We start from the raw sequence: 22,484 nt of genomic DNA, 5'->3' as shown, positions 1-22,484 counted from the left end.
ATGATATCTACGTACTAAATTTGTAATTTAATACCTCAGTTTTAGCGTACTGATTATGGTACGTTGACCTTTAAATTTTACATGCAAAGCAATAACAGGATTTTCCCGTTATTGTCTCACATTTCAAGTAATGACGGGATTTTCCCAATGGCTAGGGCGGGAGATTCTCAACTTAAGAAATTTACTGACCGCACTTCTTTAAGCTTATGGGAGTTCTTCCGGCATAACCCCGCTGTTTCATAATAACATCAAGGCGAAACAAACTTATTTCTGTGAATATGTAATATATATACATAAAGCAAAAAATCTAAATCAAAAAAGCCTGGTTTAAACATCCCCCCCAAAACGGGTTTTTGACATTTTCAAAAACAACCACGGTTCTTGCCAACTCTGCTTACTTTTGTATATAGCAGGTTAAAAATTCTTATTATATACATTGGTTAATCCTGTGGAATTCATAATGTAAATATGTTGAAGAAAAATTGTTTGAAATATTTTTTCGAAATTCATAGTTTATTTTCGATGTTTTATATTATTATCAGCATCAACCACTAATTAAATGATTTTTTGTGTTATAGAGAAGCGATACAAAGTCTGTTTTATCAATTTAAAGCAGTATTTTGAAAAAAGCCCAAAATTTCCCAGGCAAAAAAGCGAAGCAGAAAAAACCGAGTTTTTTTTCCAAAAAAGCCGGTTTTTTTTCCGAGCCCTTGCATCTCTAGTTAAATATGAATCAAAGTATACTTAGGTATAATTTCTATGTTAGTATATGCAAGGGGACAAGATCTTGGGGTGTAAAATAAACAAAAAGGGGAAATTTTTGAGGGCTTTTCCCGAAAATCCCTCTGTTACGGGAAAATCGTACGCGATGGAGAAAAACCGAGTGCATATTCGAATTCAGCGCAAAAAGTTCCTTTAAGAACAGGTATTTCCTTTTATGTAACAAAACCTTTGTTAACTAGTGTAATTTGCTCTATGTGTTTATATCACATATAGACAGAAATAAGTTTGTTTCGCCTTGGTGTTAAACAACAACCGGGTTATGCTGGAATGGGTTACATAAGCTTAAAGCAAAATCCAAACCTCTTCTCGCCTTACATCCGAGAGAAATTGTCCTCCATCTGAACTCGAAACCGGGATTATCTGGCGATACGTCTGCCGACTCTCTGACGAAGGACTCCTGTTAAAATTACGTTGTACTGATCTTTACATACAGGTTAATATAATCGTCAAGAGTCATTTCAGAAGGACAGAAAGATAAACAGTTGCACAAGTGAAATCATTATGCAGAATTACATATGGACAATTTCAAAATACAGCGGAGTACAGAATAATTAATTTAGTCCAAGTGAGTTTACTACGACTCTTATTAGTCCAAGTTAAAGAAGTACAACGACTTAATTTGCATATCAGTAAGAAAAATGAATAAATATACGAATTATTTGAGTCCACTTTGGTTCTGACCCATTGATACATAAATATATGCCAAAGATACTTCTGAGTAAATGCCTGTTGTGGTGCTCACCCCCCCCCCCCCCCAAAGTACGGCACTTCGATGTATTTTACCAACAGTAAACATTATCAAAACGAAACAATATTTAAAGTTGCTTTTGTAGCATAATCTCTTTGAGTACTGAATGGGGAATTTTAGGTCTGAATATAATACGAATAATATACGGGAGTGAAACGTGATAACCCACAAACGTGTGTTCATCAAGGTTTTACGAATCCTTACACTTTTACGAACATTTTTCGTTTTTGGTTTAAACCAGTTGATTTTTATGAAGAAAAAAAACCCATCTGGTTTAAACCACATTGGTTTAAACCAACCAACCCTGATACGTATAAGTTCAGTTTTATTGAAGAAAAAGTCCCAGGTAATTAAAAACAAACGTTAGTGCAACATATCAGAAAATTGCAATTTGATTAGCATTTAGTTTATAAAGTTGTCAGTTAACTAAACTTAAAATAAAATTTAAAACAGGCTATTGTGAAAATGATGACTTGTGTGTAAATATTTTACTATTTTATTGAAATCAATATAATTCAGTTGCTTGCAAATGTCTTACATGAAAACGTATCCTAAGGTTAGTGGCTTGGGCAGGGTTTATGGTTCTCATCATTGAAGCTAATAAATAGGCGATATTAAAGAAATGTTGTTTAGATTTATTGTATATTATCCCAATTGGGATGCGCGGAAACGATTTAACTCGATCTTGAGTAGTGTTGCCAACGAGAAGAAGCGTCTTGTTAAGTTTGAAGAAGTCTTGTCTCGATTCTCAAAGAATTCTTTTTCACCTCATCTCAAAGAATTTTTTAATCTTTTTCAGTAATTTTATATTCTTGACTTTTAAAAGTAGTCTTGGTAAATTTATACATTTAGCAAAAAGAAATTTAAATGTTTCATAGGGATAGGTGTTAAATAATTAGCATTAATTAAAGATACATATCGCCCAGGTTTCTTAACCAATGTTCATATCGAAATCAGATCTGTAGCTAGGGTTAGTTCGTCTTCGACTACTTTCAGCCCTCCTGAAATTTTCACTTCTTTGTTGGTTGTATATCAAATAACTTTTCTTTGTTATTTTCGATCTTCGGGTAATGAATCATAAAGGATAAAAGAAATAAGTATATTGTATTATCAGTGGTAATAATATAAAACTGCCACGTATTACTCTAACTGTATGTGAATTCTTCTACAAGAGCAAGCGTTATCATATTACAAAATAAAAACTTGCAATAAAATGTATCAATATTTTAATTGACGCAAAAATAAATGGAAAAAATATTTTTAAATAGGGAATTCTATATATATTAAAAAAGTGCAATTATATGTTCGTGAATATAAATATTTTCGCCCATTCGTAAATATAAATATTTTAAACATGAAAAGAATTTAATTGAACAGTAACCAACCACAAATTTTATAAGATACATGATCTACGAAAATAAGAGAATATTAAAAACTACGGAGTACTGTCTTCCTTGGGAAAGTACTGCTCCTGATCTAAGTCAGAATCGTCTGTTGACGAATCTGTTATTTCCACTAAAACCCTGCTGGAGTTGACTGAAGATTTCTGTAACTGTCTTCAATATCCTCCACGTGTCTTATGTAATTTCTCCAATTATTAACTCTAATTCTGTTGAATACACTATTTAATAAAGACACCAGTTTTGGTAGGGGTTCGCCTTTCAACCTTTGGGATGCTAACCTCCGTTTTAATTGTGACCACACCATTTCAATTGGGCTAAGGACGCAATGATATGGAGGTAATCTTAAAACAACCCATATGATGCTGCCAGTTCGTCTAATTGCGTACCTTTTTCTTTTTTCCGTTCACAGGCAGTTGCTCATCAATTATTTGAAGAACAGGTATTATTGGGACCGGACTAGATATGGCACTATTGTAGATTCGCATATAATTAAGAATAGTTTTTCTCCATGAAGTATTAGGCTTCGGATTAATTACACGGCTATGGTAAGGGACATTATCCAAAACTATAACTGATATCTCCGCTAAGCGTTTTAGTATGGAGTTTTCAAACTAATGCTCGAAAATTTCTGCGTTTATTGTCCCATGATAATCGAAAGAAGGAGCATCAGACATTTTCTTGTGAGTTATCAATAAAGCACTACTCAGAAAAGCAAATCGGCCACCAAAGTGCATAATAACCATCCTTTCCCCTTTTTTGTCCGAAGTTGCAACTGTGCAATTGTCAAGAGTCGTCGGACCAAATTTTTCATTTGGCACGTGTTGCTATCGTACGAAGTTTCGTCCAAGTATACGTCACAGTATCCCGCGGATGGGTAAGCCTTAATTTCCTCGAGATAACGGTATCTCTAAGCAATAACTTCATTGGACTCACATTTCGCGCTTTTTCTTGGCACTGATTTATATGAAAACCCCATACTATGTAACGGATGACGTAATGTTCTGTTGGAATAAGGAAATTCATAGTCTCGGATGTCTTCCCAAATCATCACGTTTCTCCTCAAAAAAGACATTTCAAATCGGATTATTGGAAGGAACAGTCCCCACAGTTCCAAGATTGGGGGGAAGTCCGCGTCATACCTCCAGGAATTGCGCCAGTCAACTATTGTTGGCTATGAACAATAAATTGAATCTTTCTATAAGAAACGAAGTTTATTGAGAAAGCATTTTAAGCTAAGACTTTTTTCCTTTCTATTCGTTTCTTTAATTTTCGAAACAGCATAAAACTTTTTAACTTGAACTTCTTTATATGTCTTACTGTTCATTCATGGATGAAGACCTAAGTCAAACTGTCCTTTTTTTTTTTTCCCTGTATATATAAATTTCAAAAAAGTAATGTTTAAATTTACAAGGATGTGGTTCATTTTATTATGGTTTGCAAGATCCGGAAGACTATAAAACTCAAGAGGAAAAAAAAGAAAATAACCCTACTACCTGCCTTAAGTTGTATATTGTAGCACAAAAAGTAAGACTTCTGCAGGAATTGAGAATGAATATTTACCCTTTTAGTTTTTGTCTTATCATTCTGAAGGTAAGAGGACTTTTTTTGTGAGACCTTCGTTAGTTCAGTTTAGAAATCTGGCAGCATTGACTCCTTCGCGAACCCCAGTGAAGCTTGCGGTCGCTAAGCCACAGGGGGTAAAGGAAAGTTTTTCTTCCTCCAGGAAAAATAGTCGTTTATCCATGGCCCCAAGATTACCGTAGTAGTTAATGCATCAGCACGGTAAGCCAGACATGCAGGTTCGATTGTTGGTCCAGTCGTGTATTTTTTTCAGTGTTTGTGTACACTGTTGAGTAATATACATAACATTGTTGTATTTAGTTCTTTTAGTTTTTTATTTACATGTAAAATATTACAACTTAATTATTCATTAACAATCGTCTGTACAATACACTTAAAGCAGAGTTCCGTCAGGCCTGGAAAATCAGGGAATGTCAGGGAAACGAAGTAGTTGTTCTCGATAATGAAGGCAATTTTTAAGTAATAAGGTTATGTGGAATTTAGAGATCATGGAATACAGTAATAGAATAAGAAGTTTACAGATGCGTGAAGTTATATTAAGGTGAGTTGTGCGATGATTTGTGGTTAGATTCTTAACTTTGAAATCAGTTTAGCTACTATATCATGAATCCTATAATATAGATAGTTTATGGCATCTCTGGCCTACTGAACTGATATATATATATATATATATATATATATATATATATAATATCTTTTTAACCGACTTAAAGAAGTTCGACCAGCTAATACAGATCGTGCGTATCTTCAAGCAGAAGTCTTCGTCACAGGTGTGCCGATTTCAAAATAGTCTTCTTTGTTGTTTGAAAGAGTACTCTTTTCCTCTTGTTCCACATAAATGTCATGAGGGTCTAACCATAGTCCAGACTATGAAAGTTAACTGACAGTATTCATACACAATTTGTGTGTAGGATCACGCATTATTTCGACAGAGGTGCACCAATTTTGTTAATTTACTTCTCTGTTCTCGCACTGCTTTCATATAAATTTCATTAGATAATAGTCATATCTAATAGATAAATAATAGTCATCGAAACTAGACCATGAAATTCCTCAATGGTTGTGTTAATATCCGTAGTTAACCGACTTCATTGTGTGTATGCTCACGCATAACTTCAACACAGTTGTACTAAATTTGATTATCCTTTATTAGTTTCAAAGAGTATACTTTCTTACCCCGATGGCAGAATTTTCTTTGTCTTTCTGCGATGAGCTTTCTTTCGTAAGTCAAAAATTTTCTGCAATAATTTCAAAATAAAAAAAATCAAGATGATACTATCATGTTTTTATTACAGCGTTACACGAAGCATGGTAAAACAGTTTTCAGTGGTATTCCTAGTTCGAGTTACAACCTGTGGAGTCACATTTTTTGAAAGAGCTAACAGAAACAGATTCAAAATATTTATGATACGATACACCGTATTTTGTAATGATAGCAGCTTTAAGGAATTTTCTTGTTTTTTTATATCCTGATGGGGATCCATTTAGGATAATGTATGTAAGCTGGTCTGTTGTTCCAATATCAGCACTAAGTCCATCCTTTGCTGCTGGACTTTTCTCCATCACATTAGTAACCAATGAACCCCAGCTTTTACATATGGCCTCAGACTATGGGATACTCAAACAAAACTCGTTAGCTTTAGAGTATTTGTCTGGGAAATCTGTTACTGCAACTTTAAAGAGAGTCTTCAATTCAAAAACTTTCCCTCATTTCTTAAGCTGGTTACCAAATTCTGCATAGATTTAATGAAAAGCTTCTATTCAAAAAATAATCTATCCTGATCTACAGTATATCTATCAAAAACTGAAATGGGAATATACCAACAAACTCAAAGAAGTTAGAAGAAGTTATGCGAATCGTCCGTGCATTTAAGACATCTAGAAACAGCAGGCATGTTTTTATATTTTTCTGTTAGCTATTTTTTTTCCTTTGGTAATTTTTCTGCACAGGCGCGGAAAATTTTCTGCGATCACATCACAGATCGCGGCATGTTCTGCTGTTGGGTTTCTCACAAGTTTCATGTAAATTTTATTTGAATCTAATGATAGTCTTTGGAGTTGGACAGCGAAACTCCTCAACAACTGATAATGTTAATACCATACTTATGTTCACGTATAATTCCGTATTGCGTTGACCGATTTAAGTATATGTATGTTCGATTACGTTTGTTCTTTAGGCCTACTCATTTTATAGGAAGTTTGTGCTCAACTTTACTTTAGGTACTATCTAACTAAACTATTGGGGTTACGAAAAAGTAGAAAAATTAAACTTTTGTCAGGGAAAATGGTTTATAATAATCTGTAGGAATCTTGTAAAGCTTCCTCTTCACACCAGTAAAATAAACTGCATTTCATGCCTGTTCTCGTTTGTAGATGTTTCTGAGAAAGTGATGCTGTGTTTCGTTTAAGTATCCTTAAAATAACAACGCATTATTACAAATAATAACTTAGATTGTAATCCATAATTATTTAATAATTGCCGATATTTTCAATAGAAGGTCGTACGATAAAAGTTCCTGTTGAAAATTTAAGCAGTTCATTAAAGTATAGACGTATATCAAGATTAAACCTTCCAAATGTTTATTTGTAAAATACTTTAATCCAGTACTTTGCATTAATATTTGTTTTTGTTCTCATTCTCATCTCTAACTCGTTGTAGAGTTCTTTCAAAGTGTTATTAAATGAAATCCATATTTGGTCATTGTGATCTTCGGCATGTGAATTTTGCGGAAGTTAAACAACTTCTGTTAATCATTTCATCATATACTGCTTCTTTACATCGCTTCCGATTGCGTGCTAGCTTTTACAGTGAGACCTTGTTTTTCATATTCTGTTCTCCACTTTTTTGCTCTTTACTGTAACTCAATAAATAAATAATAATAATAATAATAATAATTGAAAATATTCTAAAGTAAAGCATTTAATTCTTACAAAACGCTATTGAATGAACAAATTTCAAAATCTTTCATTCATTTCAGATTTGAGTGCCTGGCAATTATGTCACACGAACCAAATCTCTAGCCTATAATAATAGACATTGTAAATTTTTTTTATTCAGATGGTTTTCAACTGGCAGGGAATAGAGTGAAGACAAAGGTTCTTCACTACGCTTTCATCCATTTCAGTCAACTTCCATCAGTAATATGAAGACGTTAAAAGAGTATGAAAAATGTAGAAAATTAAGCCTACTAACATTAGAAAATAATCAGTTCTGTAGAGCATGTAAATCTCTGAGAGCATGAAGTCAAAACTGTCGGACACTTATACTTATGCACTATGTGAAAGGTCGTGAATGCATTTTATGAGTATTAACCGCCCTAACATTCACCTAGAATGTACTCTGGGAATTCGAAAGGGATTGTTATATTCCTGATGTGATCAGCAAACAATCTGTTGCCTTCAACAGCCAAACAGCAATGAAGAGTTTGACTTCACAATTTTTATTATTATTATTATTTTACATTTTATTGAATTTAGTCCTTTTTCCATACAAAACATTAAAATCGGCAGTAAATCATTGAAATTATAGAGAGCACTGCACACATTAACTTAGGACTTGAAAAAATGTACCAGATTGTAGCCTATGTGTGTGTTGAAGGTTTTAACCGCCCCAGTTCCAAAATTATCATAGTGATTATTGTGTTAGATAATGTTGTGAAAAGGTGTAAGAATTTCACTTCACTTCGGAGGGACAGATGAATGGCTGGGTTCTTATATTTTACCGTTATCAGGGTGTAGAATTTGGATACCAATAATAATATAAAGTAATAATCCTGTTTATCTGCTCATACGACTTTGATTTTTAGGTGTATAGTCACTGTGTTCTTACGAAATACAACCTTTGGTGGAAACAACTTTAATGAAAAATAATAATATAATGAATACACTAAACTATTGAATATGTGCTTATATCCAAAACTCTCAATTTTCACAAATGGAAGAGAGTTCCTTCTAAGTAACTGTATTGAATAATTATTAACAAATATTATAATAAAATTGCAGTTGGAAGTTCGCGATGTGTTTCCGTTTCATACTATTGTTAGTTGAATTATCAGTCATTATTTTCGTTTTTTTTTTTTTTTTTTTTTTTTGTTTTGGTTTTTGTTTTTTGTTTTGTTTTGTTTTCTTAATGTCCCATGTTTATGCACCGAGGCTAACGAGACTGACAAGGAGATGGATGATAATGTGGAAGGAAGGAAGTGGGAAGAGACGGGAGGACCGCGAGAAAACTCGCGCATACGCTATTTTTGTCCACCACAAAACCCACTTGGCATGAGCTGGGATCGAACCAGGGATCCTACGTATCAATGGTGAGCACTCTACCACTGAGCTACTGCTGCTCCTTTTCGAAATTCATAAATTGGTGACTGTTCTTATTTCCTGGAGACACTGGAGTTATGGTGACTCTGTGGTAGAACGCTCACCTCTGGTATTGTTTCCCTGGTTCAGTTCGATGCCAACTTACGTCAAGTTGTCCTCATGATAAACAGACACCATGTACGTGGGTTCTACTTCCTCCCATTTCCATTATTTTACCATTTCATTCATTATCATCACCGTCTCTCTTAGGCTTAATGTATATTCGTGGGAAGTTAAACAACAACAAAAACTACGACATTGATCGTCAGTCGTAATTGTAAGTGACTAGAAAACAGATTGTTTAAGCTTAACAGTTACAACGATCGTAATAATACAACATCAGCACTATGGAAGAACCAGAAGACAAAGTCTCTGTGCCGTGATCCCAACGTCGAATAGATCTATGCAAGTTTCCTTTTCAAATACAGTGAAACCTCTCTATAGCGGACAGCCGTGGGGAATTAAAAATTGTCCGCTATAGAGAGGTGTCCGCCTTAGAGAGGTTTCAATATCTTCTTACGTAAATTAGTACAAGCTGCTATACAATTAGAAAAAAAATGCATGAATCTTGTATATACGAGTATTGCCAAAATGTTACTGTACCTACATTATCTTGCGCCATCCAATACTCTATATTCGAGGCACAACATGGAAATAAGATATTATAATTCTCTGCTATCTACTTTACAGTTATCGCTACTTACGACGTTTTCGGTGTATTGCTTTAATTTGAGTTAATTGCAGTCCAGTAATGACTTTTTTGAGACAATATGCGTAACTTGTCTTCTGCTTGGTTAGAGATTCCAACAGGACAGTAGAATGACTTGTCATCCCAAACGGCGGGCAACTGTCAGTCACTTTTGTGCCTAAAGCAGGTTGGGTGAGAGTGAAATGCAAGCAAGGGACATGAGGGTGTTGCTAAACGGAGACCTTTCCTCTGGGTTGCAGAGCAGACAGTTGAGGAGGAAAAATGTCACACCTTCATGTACTTCCTTGCTGACACACGTATGAATTACAAAAAATATATTTTTACTGTACTTTTCAACATGTTTCTAGAGAAAGTGTCCATAATACGGAGGTAAAAATACTTGTAAAAGACAGGAAAGACTGTCCGTGTCCGTACTAGAGTGTGTCCGCTTTAGAGAGATTTGCCAATAAGCTTTTTCCTATTACAGTGTTTGGGGATTATAAAATCTGTCCGTTATGGGAGGTGTCCGTTAGTAGGGGTTTCACTGTATTATGATGATGTTATTTCTTATATACGCCGTACGTCCATGAACTTCGGCACAAGCTACATATAAGCTCAGAGCATAATTTCTGAGCAAAGTGATTATTTTTATAATTCTGTAACGCAGTTACAGATGTTCTGAAACTTAACTCATTTTGTTTTCAAATGATCATAGATAAATTGTATCGTTGTATTCTCTAGCGGAGTATCAATAACCGTGGTTTGAATGACTGATATAACAGCTCATAATAACAGTATTTCCAAGCAGTAGTATGATCAAGGTGTTATTATTTGATAAACACAAAGAACTGTAGCCCGAACTTAAAATGGAAGTCGTGATTCAGTTTTTATTACTTAATGAATTCATATAATTCATATACTAATAAAGCCTATATTCAGCTCAGCACTAACCGGTGAACAATAGTAATTTTCACCGGAGACATTGCAACAGTTACTTTTCACCTTCATCAGTACGAATTATTAAGAAAACGACGCTGCTTGAAGACTTAAATTATCGTTAACTTTCCTGCACTGTAGAGTCAATATAAAACAAGCCCCTCCCTTTATTAACTATGAATGTACGTATTTATTGTACAAAAATACACTTGATGCGTTAATGAAGCATTGTTCCAGTGAACGTTGATTTTTAAGGATTTGTACAGACGAAGGCGACATATCGTCGTTGAAAATCTACAGCAAAATTACCATTGTATACCGGTCGGATGCTGAGGTGAATACTGCTTTACTAAGTTCTGTCTTCTAAGTCACCCAGTTATACACCTAGGCTAAGGGAAATGGGAATGAGATTGATGATAATGATAAAATAACTGAACTCGAAGGAAACAGGAGAACTCACACATAGTGTTTGTCCATCAGAATGCCCATTTGGCGCAGACTGGGTTTGAATCAGGGACCCTACACGCCAGAGGTGAGCGCTGTACCACTAAATCACCACGGCTTTAGATTTTGTTACCTTTAAATAAAATTATATGTTACTGGGACAGTAGTTAATAGAACACAACTTCTAAAAGTAAAAATTGCATAGTCTAATATGGAAACATGACTAGAAAGAGGAAAAGTATTATTCCTCGAATTTAACTGTGTTTATATGAATTTGCTTACAATATACACAACACATTTTGACTGAATTATTTTACTTGGACGTATGAAGACTTGAAGCAGTAAGACTGTGCACTATTTTTCCGTTTTAGAAAAGAATGTATTATCGTTGTGTTGATATTGTGTAGTTTGTGAATTAGAGCAATTGCCTTGTTTATGCTAGCTTTGTACGTTGAAAAAGTGGAATTTAGCTGCCAAACGAACCTTTAAGTTAGAGGTTGGAGAGCTTACTAAGATAAAAATGCAAAATGTCTGTTAGAAATCCCTGTTCCCTTGTTTATCATTTACAATAAAGAAATGAGCTAAAAGATATGATTTCAGTGTAAATTGAAAAATCACCAATAAACATACACAGAAAAAGCATTTCCAGGTCATATAAATTTATTTGTGGACAATAATTTGCATATTGGAGTTTGAGGCTAAATGTAAGTTTGTTAGGTAGCTAAATATTGTTATAAAGATTAATGTGAACGTCAGAGACTAGGAAGGGCTGTGCTACTGGACTAGACTTATAAAAATATAATAAGCTACCAACATCATCATATTTATCCAGTATTCGTGTGTGACCCGAAATTTCGTCACTTACAGAACTAAGAGAGAGCGGAGAGAGAGGCAAGTATAGATTACTCTATTGCGGAAAAAATTCGTCGTCATTGATTTTCTAAAACGTATCTTTATTAAAGTTATTTTGTGAAAATTTCACTAAGACCAAACTAATTCGGGAACCAAAATCCTACATATCATAGTACTTCACATATTTATATAGTAGCTTTAGGTCTTTCATGCTAAATTTGATCCAGATCGGATACTCTTCCGATCAAACCTCATAATTCGGGAAATAAACTCCTAAATATCGTAATATTTAATATGATTATTAAGTTTTACTACTATAAGAAGTTTGGTCAAGATCGAATGAGTTCCATTGATTGCGTGGAGATAGGGTTACCAAACGTGAACATCTATGTATTTCCGCATTTTGAGAGGAAAAATTTCCGACCGCGTACATTTTCTGAACATACTGTCACGTTGTTCTGTGAGCGTATTGTTATAATTAAATGTTTAAATTTGGGCACACAGGGATTGTATTTCTTATTATTGTGCTTATTAAACGCTTTAGTCATACGAGCCAGACTAAGGAGGAAGGACAGATGAGTTAGATTGAAGTGTGCTCGCATTTTGACATTTCAGAATATGGTAACCCTACTAGAGAAATTGTTTTACAGCAAGAAAGTCCAACCTCCAAAATCTTATGGCCCATAACTCGCAAATGAAATGCCTGCACACTGCATATCATACACTTGGATAGCAGGTCAAGGTCTGTCATCGTGTCTAAGTTTGATCCAGATTGAGCGAGTTCGGATGAACTCGTATGATGTATAGTATCATTGATTTTCAGGGAAGAACAATGATAAACAAAAAGAATCGCATGTTAAATATAGATAAATGCAATTTAGGTAGGGAATAATATTACTTCATAAACTTTAATGGCAGTATTAACAAGCATAATTATAAAATGTGAATCTACATTGCGTATTTTAGCTTTTAAAAAACACACTTATTCAACTACATATGTTACATCAAATTTTCTTCCTAATTGGTTCTGTAACTGAAAGATTTCTAAAAGTGTGAAACTGTTTAACGGAAACTTCCGTGTACTTAAATGTGCTTCTTACGTTGATTTGTAATTCTGCTCTATTTTTCTATGTTATTGTTAATTTCATTAGTGTTACTTGATATATTTATATAAATCTGTTTTTAGCGTGTGATTACATGAAATAGATAACATATTATGATTAGTGTTAGTATGGAAAACTAATGAGTGTTGCTTGTTGACAAGATTATTTTGAAGAAATACAGTGAAAGCTAGAAGTGAATACTGTGTATACCTAGTCTAGCCTTAAATTCTGTCACACATTTTTTTGTGAATATATGAAATACGGTTTTAGATTTTTTAATCTGCTTTTAATATGTTATAACCACATATATTCTTTACAATTGGCACCTATCAAACTTCAAAATGTCCACCATTGGCACGCACACAGGCTTTGGGTCTCTTGGGCCAGTCATCTATTGCAGTACGGAGAGTATCAATCGGAGAATCCTCCACTGCTGCCACCAAGGAACGCTTCAAACTTTTAAGTGAAGGGTCTTTTCTTGCAGACCATGTCTTCTAACACTGCCCACAGTTTGTAGTCCAGAGGGTTTAAATCGGGGCTACCAGAAGACCACTCAGCACTGGAGATGAAATCTGATACATTGGCCTCCAACCACTGTTGTGTCATCCTTGCCTTATGAGCTGACGCAGAATCCTGCTGGAAGGTCCAGTGATCATTGTTAAACATGGTGTCACTCAAGTCCTTCACAATAGGCTCCAGAACAGTTTCCAAATATACCCTGGCACTTGTTTTTACACCTTGCTCACAAAAGTGAAGTATGGTGTGGCCGTCATAGCTCACCCCCCACCAAACCATGACTGAGGAGGGGTGATGACCTCTCTGAACCTTAGGAACTCTCCCACGAGCTTCTCGAGAGCTTGCTGCATATATCCTATCATTTTGGCGGTTAAAGCTCTCTTCAATGGTAAAGATTTTCTCGTCGGCAAAGAGGATTTGCCGATGTGCATTGTTGGCGTACCGCTGTAGGAGCTGTCTTGCTTCAGTTTCGTCTGCTGCTTCAGCTGTGATGTAAAGAAATGCTCCGTGCTCCGCCGATAAGCTCTGACCTTCAGGTCTTCAGAAAGTAACCTGGATATTGATCTTGGGGCCATGTTGAGCTCCCGTGCCATGATCTTCTGCTTCCGGAGTGGATTTTGCCGCACACGAGCAGCCACTGCTTTAACAGCTACCACTGTTCTCACACTGCGAGGACGACCATCCCTTCGCCGGTCACGTACACTGCCGGTCTCAGTAAACCGCTGGGTTGTGCGGTAAACAAATCTTTTGCTGATTTTCAGAAGTTTCAGCAGTTTGAAAATCTCACTTGGTGAATTTCCACCCTTATGCAAGGCAAACACTGCAACTCTATTTTTGTACTCACTCCATTCCATGCTTAAGCGAAGCAGATCCAACCGTTCTTTTTCCCTGTTCGACACACACTGGCCAGGGCTGACCTTGAGCTAAATTGTACCTTGCCACCTGAACAACAGGTTCTACAGTCAAAGCCAAAAGTTTGTGACAATATTTATGGCTAGACTAGGTACAAGTGAGTGTGATTTGTAATAAACATCGATTATACTTATATAAGTGGGACGCGTAATTAGTCTACAATATATGCTTTCCAGAATAATTTAAATCCCTCATCATCAGCGTTGAGAAAGGATGATTGTAAGATATCTTAAATAACTAGCATTTCTCAAGTCTTCAACATCTTTGAATCCTTATAAGTTAAGACATTGAAACTGGTCTGCATAGTTCTTTACGATCTAGAACTAAGGTGAAAGAAATTGTAAAATCGGAAGCTACCGCTTTTGTCTGTGTTGAATCAAGAACAAAGATAAAATCATGAATGAGAATAATCAAAATTAATGAGAGGAATACCGAGAATAATTGAATTAAAAATCAATCCAGAATCCATTACCGTATGCGATCAAAGCAAATCATCACGGTATGTAGAGCTTGCTGAATGGTTCCATCATTATGAACGGTAAACAAAGCGATAGAAATAGAATGACACCATTCCATATTGAATTTCTTAAACATGGGTAAACCGTAATATGTGCACAATGAACAGAAAATTATTCCAACACGATGATTCACACCTGCGTTCTACTCAGTTCACTAGAAGGAAATCGAGAAATTCTGCCTCGCCTTCTATCATCTATTCGGTTATGGAGGACCAGTTATGAGGACAACGCTACGAGACAACGAAGGACATACATAAAACAGTGCATCAGTATGTACGAGCAGCTAGAACAGAGTTCTGTCGCAGGGGTTCCAGAAAGGAGAAATACATGAAAATAAATGGAGATAGTAATGGAACCTCTGTAGATTGAGATTTTTCTTTAATGAAACCAAAACTTGGTTCATGAAAAAATGTTGCTTATTACTTTCGTTATAACCGTTGTATGCTTATAGAAGAAGTTAGATATACAAACATGTTCGTACTTGGAATGTGTGACTATCTAAGATGGAAAAAGTTCAAGAAATGTATTTCGTGCTAACAAATAGATTAACCAACCAAGCATTTTATAGGAAGAGTGGTATACTAACTTTCGAAGACAATTCGATTGAAATTAATAAGTTATCAAGACTTCTGTTGGGAGTATTACTCTATACAGATCGAAGATATTGTCATGAAGAAGTTGGAGATGTAAAAAATTTGTGAGGAGTGGTGTTGGCGCTGAATGCTCTGCGTATCCTGGACCAAAATGGAGTGGGGAAATTCTGAGAGGGAAGTGAAAGAATGCTGATTGTGATAATCATGCTAAAGAGAAATATTAACTATTTGTCTAGTAATTCATATGCTGTATGAATAAAAAATAGGAGGGTGGGACGAGGAAGACCTCGATGAGGGTACATAAACGAGATATTACAGCGGAGATAAATTATTACTTAAATGTGGGAGAGAATTTAGAACCCTCATGTTGTTCATCAACAATAGATTGAGGAGAGAACCATTGCTAAATGATTCTTAAGATCCTTTCTAGATGACCGTAGGAAACTCCATTTAGTGGAATGAAGTTATATATTTTCAGGGATATCACCTGAGTGAAAAAAGAAAGAAAGAAGAAAACTACCAATACCCCTCCATATCCGTAGGAAAAAAGAAATAGCCAAACTACGATTTGTGTAGCTGTAGATTGTGTTAATATTTATCTTACCTTGCTGTTGCATTGACACGAAGGAGAATTAAAAAATTAATTGAATTGCATGAGACAACATATGGAATATTTATGACAGTTCGTACATTTACATGGCAGTACATTACATAAATTATACAACCACTTAGTTCGTTCAAACAAAGGGGGATATAGCTTGTAGGGAATGAGCTTCTTTCTTATTTGAAGCGCTTGGCGCGATATAGTCCTATGCCACACTTGGATGATTTTGAGATAAATAAGAATTAAGTTTTCAAAAAATTACATAAATCATAGTTTCTCTTTTTGGTTAGTAAATTATAGTATAAAAGAAGGCCCAACATTTCTTCTACCAACAGAACTCTAATTTGAATCAATTTAAGAATTAGTAACACAATAAATGTAAAAAAACAGGCTAGTGTTGAAAATTGTGGCATAGCACTATATTGCTGCTAGACTTTCTTCATGAAAAATGGACTCTGTGTAAAATAATACTATGCCACATAACAATAATTTCAAGAAGCATGTTAAAGAAGATTTTATAATAACAAATTACCACTTTGGTACTTTGCCTTCGAAATATATTATTGATAGAGACGTTAATACACAAAAGGTCCCTCGTCCCCCACCTTTTCTGTGCAAGAAACGATTTTCCGACGAAACGAAGAAAAGTGTATACTAATGCAGGTGCAGTTTTAAACAAACCTTTCACCAACATAATTCTAAGCCCACATATTTTTCACTAACCTATGACGTCTATAGTAATTAACTTTCCATTGTACAGTGCTGCAAATAGCTTTCATAACCTTGGAAGGTATCACCCAATCAGGAATTTACTTTCTCATTTCAATAAACTATTAATATTATTACTATTTCAAACATATGTCTGCTTCAAGCGGGAGCACACGTAGAATTTCAGAAAATAGTCCAAAACCACATTTTATTTTAAGAATCCTATACTTACCCCCGCTTCGCTTTCTTGAAACAAATCCTCGTCACTGGAGTCCAGGAACCTTATTCGTCATTACTACGCAGTAATTCATCAATATGATTTTCAACATCCACGTATGACGATCTTTTTCTCGTACGTATTCTGGAGTTACTTTCGCTCCGTTCAGCCATATTGCCTCGATACGTGGCATAGGCTGTTTTTGCTGAAACCATTTAGTGCCACACGGGTGAAGCAAAAAGGAATTGTAGCGCTTGTTCTGCGGGCTATTAATATTTCTTGAAAAATTTTACTGCTAATTGAAAGCACTCCATATGACGACCCACAAGGCACCCTTAGTTCATTTTCGTCCAAAGTGTGGCATAGGACTATATCGCGCCAAGCGCTTCATTTGTTTTCATTGATGCAGCTGGAATCTTTCTTTAGTGAGAAGTGATGTAAATATACATAAATGTAAGCTGCTGACATTCTAATAAGGAACTTGTTGTAAGAATCTTTTCTTTCTTTCAGTCGTCGGATGCTATTGATATGAAATGTGTAACTGTTATTTTAACATGACTAAACATCAGCATTACTCTTACATTTTAAATATTCAAATTTCTCTTGCTGGCAAAAGGCAGAATTACCGTGAAATTCAGCTTAGAATAGTGCTTTTCGGTCTAATTTAAAAATAGAGAAATATTTTTGTTTAGTTTAACGTCCCACGTTATGCACCGAGGCTAAAGGAGACTTATCATAATGAGACTGATGATAATGGTAGAATGAAGAAAGAGGAAACGAGAGAACTCCCGAGATCTTGGTAGATTAAAAATGTAAATAATCCATCATGCGACTTAAAATTATCGTGATCCCCTGTATTGTAACTGTTTTGTTTATCTACAACGAAATTGTCATATGTACTAGCTGAATCTGCGCTCTGTACACAGTATCATTCACATATGCACATGAATCTCCTTGTCATTCCTCACAACATCTGTACCTGCCCCTTTACAGACGCAAGTGAAAGAAGTCTTGATAAAAATTGGCAAGAGGTACCATAAAGGAGAGATTTTCTTTTCGATTACTTTGTCAATATCTCTTATTAAAGTTATATAACTTATAAATTATATAAGTTGTTTTATGGTGAAATGAAATAGATTAGCGGAAAGGAATCCACGTCTAAGGACTTTCGGAAACAGAATTTACTGCTGTGATTGTCTTCTTCGCAAACATAAGTTTTCTTCATTTTACGCATTGTGTTAGTTTTTGAGAGAGTATGAGTTTTTGGGCTCATAGAGTATGAATGGTTCAAACATAACGCATTTCTGCCAATAGTTTCTGCATCATTACATTTCGATGGGTCCCGAAGACTTGAATTACGTATGGAACTTGGCGATGATTATGTTTTGCGATGGCGTATAAATATTCTCATGAAAGAATGAATTACACTTTTTGTTTGTTTCCGGGAAAAGGAAATTTTAAAGACAAACTGATCAAAAATAAGAAAATGTACTTACATAGTAATAAAGTGGAATACATACTGAACTACTCTTTCTTTACTTAACAGTCGTTTTACTTAAACCGAAAGTGTGACTTTCGGAACCTTGCACTTCGGTTCACAGTAGAAGTGACGAAATTACTTAACTCATTCATTATGTGAGTTCGAGAGTTTGTTAAAAGTTTAAGAGTATTTGTCAAGGTGCTTTCAGTTTTTACTCTTTCATGAGTAAGTATGTTTAAAGAGTTTTATTCAAGAAAAGAAGTAAGAGCCTGATTTTAAAAGGTTCCACCTTCCTTATAACAAGTGGCATAAGGAGATTTGGTTAAGTCATTAGATGGTAGGAATATATGTAGAGAGTCAGTGTTCATGAAAGTATGGTCATGTAAATTATAGCCGCCTTCCCTTACATCACTTCAGTGATATAATTCTTCAAACAAAATTGAAGTAAAAAACACAATGGAGCCCATAATTCGATTGCAGCTCCCATTATTTGAGGTTTACTCTCTGATTTGAATATCCGTTCTAAATCATTAACTCTCTGTTAAGAACAATCCCACTAGACGACGGATAAGAAATATATATGGAATAAATTATACGAAAATATCTATCTTTTGATTTCAGAAAAACTTTATAAACAATGACCTATGTTAACTACATGATTCTATATATCGTATCAGACAACTTAGATTTCTGTGTAAAAATGGTTGATTGCGACGATATTTAAAATTATATAGCAAATAATCATATATCATTATTTTTGAAAGTTCTTAAAAAAGACCATTTCTGCGTTATATGGTAGTCTTGGCGAGTTAAGCATTCAAAAGAAGAATTTCAGATTGACTGATGTGTTAACCAACTGATAGGTACACCAATTATTATCTGTACTTTCGTTTACTGAGCAGCAGGTGGTCAGAAAAAGTCAATTTGTGATCATGTAGGATAGCGATACGTACTGGTTGGGAGGGTATCCGTTGTCAGGGATATATGTCTATTTATAAGAAAGAATCTTCCGGATGTGTGAGTTAGATAAGTTAAATTGTAATAACGACATTCAGTCAGTTAGTACCGTACTAGCCTTGAAAATAAGTCGGTAAGTCGAGATTTGTATCATTCCTACAAGAATCTGTGTTATACGTGAGAATTTAATGTCGTATATACACATAAGAATTTATATTGTTAATAGTTGTTTATATTTTACTAAGTGGACTCTTTCTTTCATTGCAGTATTTTCCACCTACTCTTTATGTATGGGCCGCCTATTGTACCACTATAGCCATTCTTTTCATTACCATAAAAGTTATAAATTTTCGTCTGCATCATATGTATGACACTTCCAACTGTATTCAGGAAGAAGTAGACTTTAATGCTCCAGAAAGTGAAAGAAGACGCTTAGAACTTAATTACTATGGACAGAAAGTTCAAAGGTAAGTCATGTAACAGGTTACTTTAGAAAAAAAATATTGTGTATAATAGTTGTGTTTATCGTTATTAATGTCGCTAGCCTTGTTAAGGGAATGTTTCAAGTATTTGGGAATGCATTAAATTAACATCATGGTTACGTAGAAAGTATCAATAAAATAGAGTTGGTGTATGCCCCAACAGAAGTAAGGGAAGCGTTTAGGGATCAGCGTATTGAATACTATCAGATATCTAGGACCAGTATCAACAGATCAAAACTATGTTCACGAAGAAATTTAATGTCGACTAAAAGCAGGAAATTCATGTTATTATTCAGTTCAAAATCTTTTGTCGTCACGAATTTTGTCGAGGAATTTGAAGCTTAAAATATATGTCTTAAAACGATAATCATGCCTGTTGTCCTGTATGGTTGCGAAACATGGTCGCTTACTCTGAGGGAAGAACATAGACTTAAATTATTTGAGAACAAGATTCTGAAACGAATATTCGGGTCCAAAAGGAACGGGAATGGGGAATGGCGGAAACTTCATAAGGAGGAACTGCATTAATTTATACCATTTACCAAACATTGTTAGGGTCATCAAGTCTAGCAGGCTCAGGTGAGCAGGTCATGTAGCCAGAATAAAAGGAACCAGGAACGCTTGCAAAGAACTGGAAGTATAGTTGGAAAACGACAGGGTGATAGAGAAGAGAAGGGGGTACGAGAGGGTGATATTTCTACCAAGCTTCTTATAAAGGTACTGGAATATGTGCTTCGATCTCTGGAAGAATAAAGGGATATGTATGTTAATTGAAATATCTGACCCACTTTCGTGTAGCTGATTACATCGTTATTTCCTAATAACAACATAGATCTGCCTGAGTGATAGACCTTAATTTGAAGTGCAAGTTAGTCCGGTCGAAAATAAATATAGAAAAGGTGATGATCAATAACTTCGCAAGGAAACTAACGATTGAAACTGAAAATATGGAATTAAAAGAAATGGATGTATTAATTTCCTACGTCTATCTGGAATAGAAGAAATTAACAGACATACACTATGTGATCAAAAGTATCCGGACACCTGGCTGAAAATGACGTACAAGTTCGTGGCGCCCTCCATCGGTACTGCTGGAATTCAATATGGTGTTGGCCCATCCTTAGCCTTCATGACAGCTTCCACTCTCGCAGGCATACTTTCAATCAGGTGCTGGAATGGCAACCCATTCTTCACGGAGTGCTGAACTGAGGAGAAGTATCGATGTAGGTGGGTGAGGCCTGGCACGAAGTCAGCGTTCCAAAACATCACAAAGGTGTTCTGTAGGTTTCAAATCAGGACTCCCTGCAGGCTAGTCCATTACAGGGGTGGTATGGTCGTGTAACCACTCCGCCACAGGCCGTGCAGTATGAACAGGTGTTCGATCGTGTTGAAAGATGCAGTCGCCATCCCCGAATCGCTCTTCAACAGTGGGAAGCAAGAAGGTGCTTAAAACATCAATGTAGGCCTGCGCTGTGAGAGTGCCACGCAAAACAACAAGGGGTGCAAGCCCCCTCCAAGAAAAAGACGACCACACCATAACACTACCACCTCCGAATTTTACTGTTGGCACTACACACGCTGACAGATGACGTTCACCGGGCATTCACCACACCCACACCCTGCCATCGGATCGCCACATTGTGTACCGTGATTCGTCACTCCACACAACGTTTTTCCACCGTTCAATCGTCCAATGTTTACGCTCCTTACACCAAACGAGGCGTCGTTTAGCATTTACCTGCGTGATGTGTGGCTTATGAGCAGCCGCTCGAGCATGAAATCCAAGTTTTCTCACCTCACGCCTAACTGCCATAGTACTTGGAGTGGATCCTGATGCAATTTGGAATTCCTGTGTGATGGTCTGGATAGATGTATGTCTGTTACACTTTACGACCTCTTCAACTGTCGGTGGTCTCTGTCAGTCAACAGACGAGGTCGGCCTGTACGCTTTTGTGCTGTACGTGTCCCTTCACGTTTCCACTTCACTATCACATCAGACACAATGGATCTAGGGATGTTTAGGAGTGTGGAAATCTCGCGTACAGACATCTGACACAAGTGACACCCAATCACCTGACCACGTTCGAAGTCTGTGAGTTTCGCGGAGCGCCCCATTCTGCTTTCTCACGGTGTCTAATGACTACTGAGGTCGCTGATAATGAGTACCTGGCAGTAGGTGGCAGCACAATGCATCTAATATGAAAAACGTATATTTTTGGGGGTGTCCGGATACTTTTGATCACATAGTGTATTAAGCAAGGCTGAAGTGCATTCGGAAGGAACAGCTTCATATTAAAAGATTAAATGCCAAGTGTCGATGGCTTAAAATTTTCAGTGAATGTGTTCTTGTACTTTGACATTTGGATCAATAACCTGGACACTAAGAAAATCATACACATACAGTCTGCAAACGACAATGCGACATGAAGAATGACAGTCAGAGATAGGAAAAGAATCAAGAATCAGAGATAAGAAGATGACAGGAGTTTCTTTGAAGTTCTTAAACCAGTTTTTAAGTGAATAAATAGCAGACACATTCATTTTGTATCTGATACTTTTCTCTCTTTTGTTTGTTTGTTCGTTTTGTTTAACTTTGTGGA

The 22,484-nt window shown here is 35.7% G+C and overlaps 1 protein-coding gene across 9 annotated transcripts in view; it reads left to right on the top strand.

Moving 5' to 3' along the window:
* pcx (pecanex) overlaps positions 1 to 22,484 on the top strand; it is a 155,982-nt gene that overhangs the window by 8,239 nt on the left and 125,259 nt on the right. For all 9 annotated transcript variants that reach the window (XR_014126824.1, XM_081725742.1, XM_081725747.1 and 6 more), the window contains exon 2: positions 19,670 to 19,869. Coding sequence is in view for 8 of the 9 variants with exons in the window: in XM_081725742.1 (XP_081581868.1) it covers positions 19,670 to 19,869 (200 nt within the window). In the remaining variant the exon portion in view is untranslated. The remainder of the gene's footprint in view (positions 1 to 19,669; positions 19,870 to 22,484) is intronic.

This window comes from Thermobia domestica, chromosome 9, assembly GCF_964235325.1.
Source record: "Thermobia domestica chromosome 9, izTheDome1.hap1.1, whole genome shotgun sequence".
NCBI lineage: Eukaryota > Metazoa > Arthropoda > Insecta > Zygentoma > Lepismatidae > Thermobia > Thermobia domestica.
Note: the sequence above shows the minus strand (reverse complement) of the source record. Positions and strands in the feature narration are given on the sequence as shown.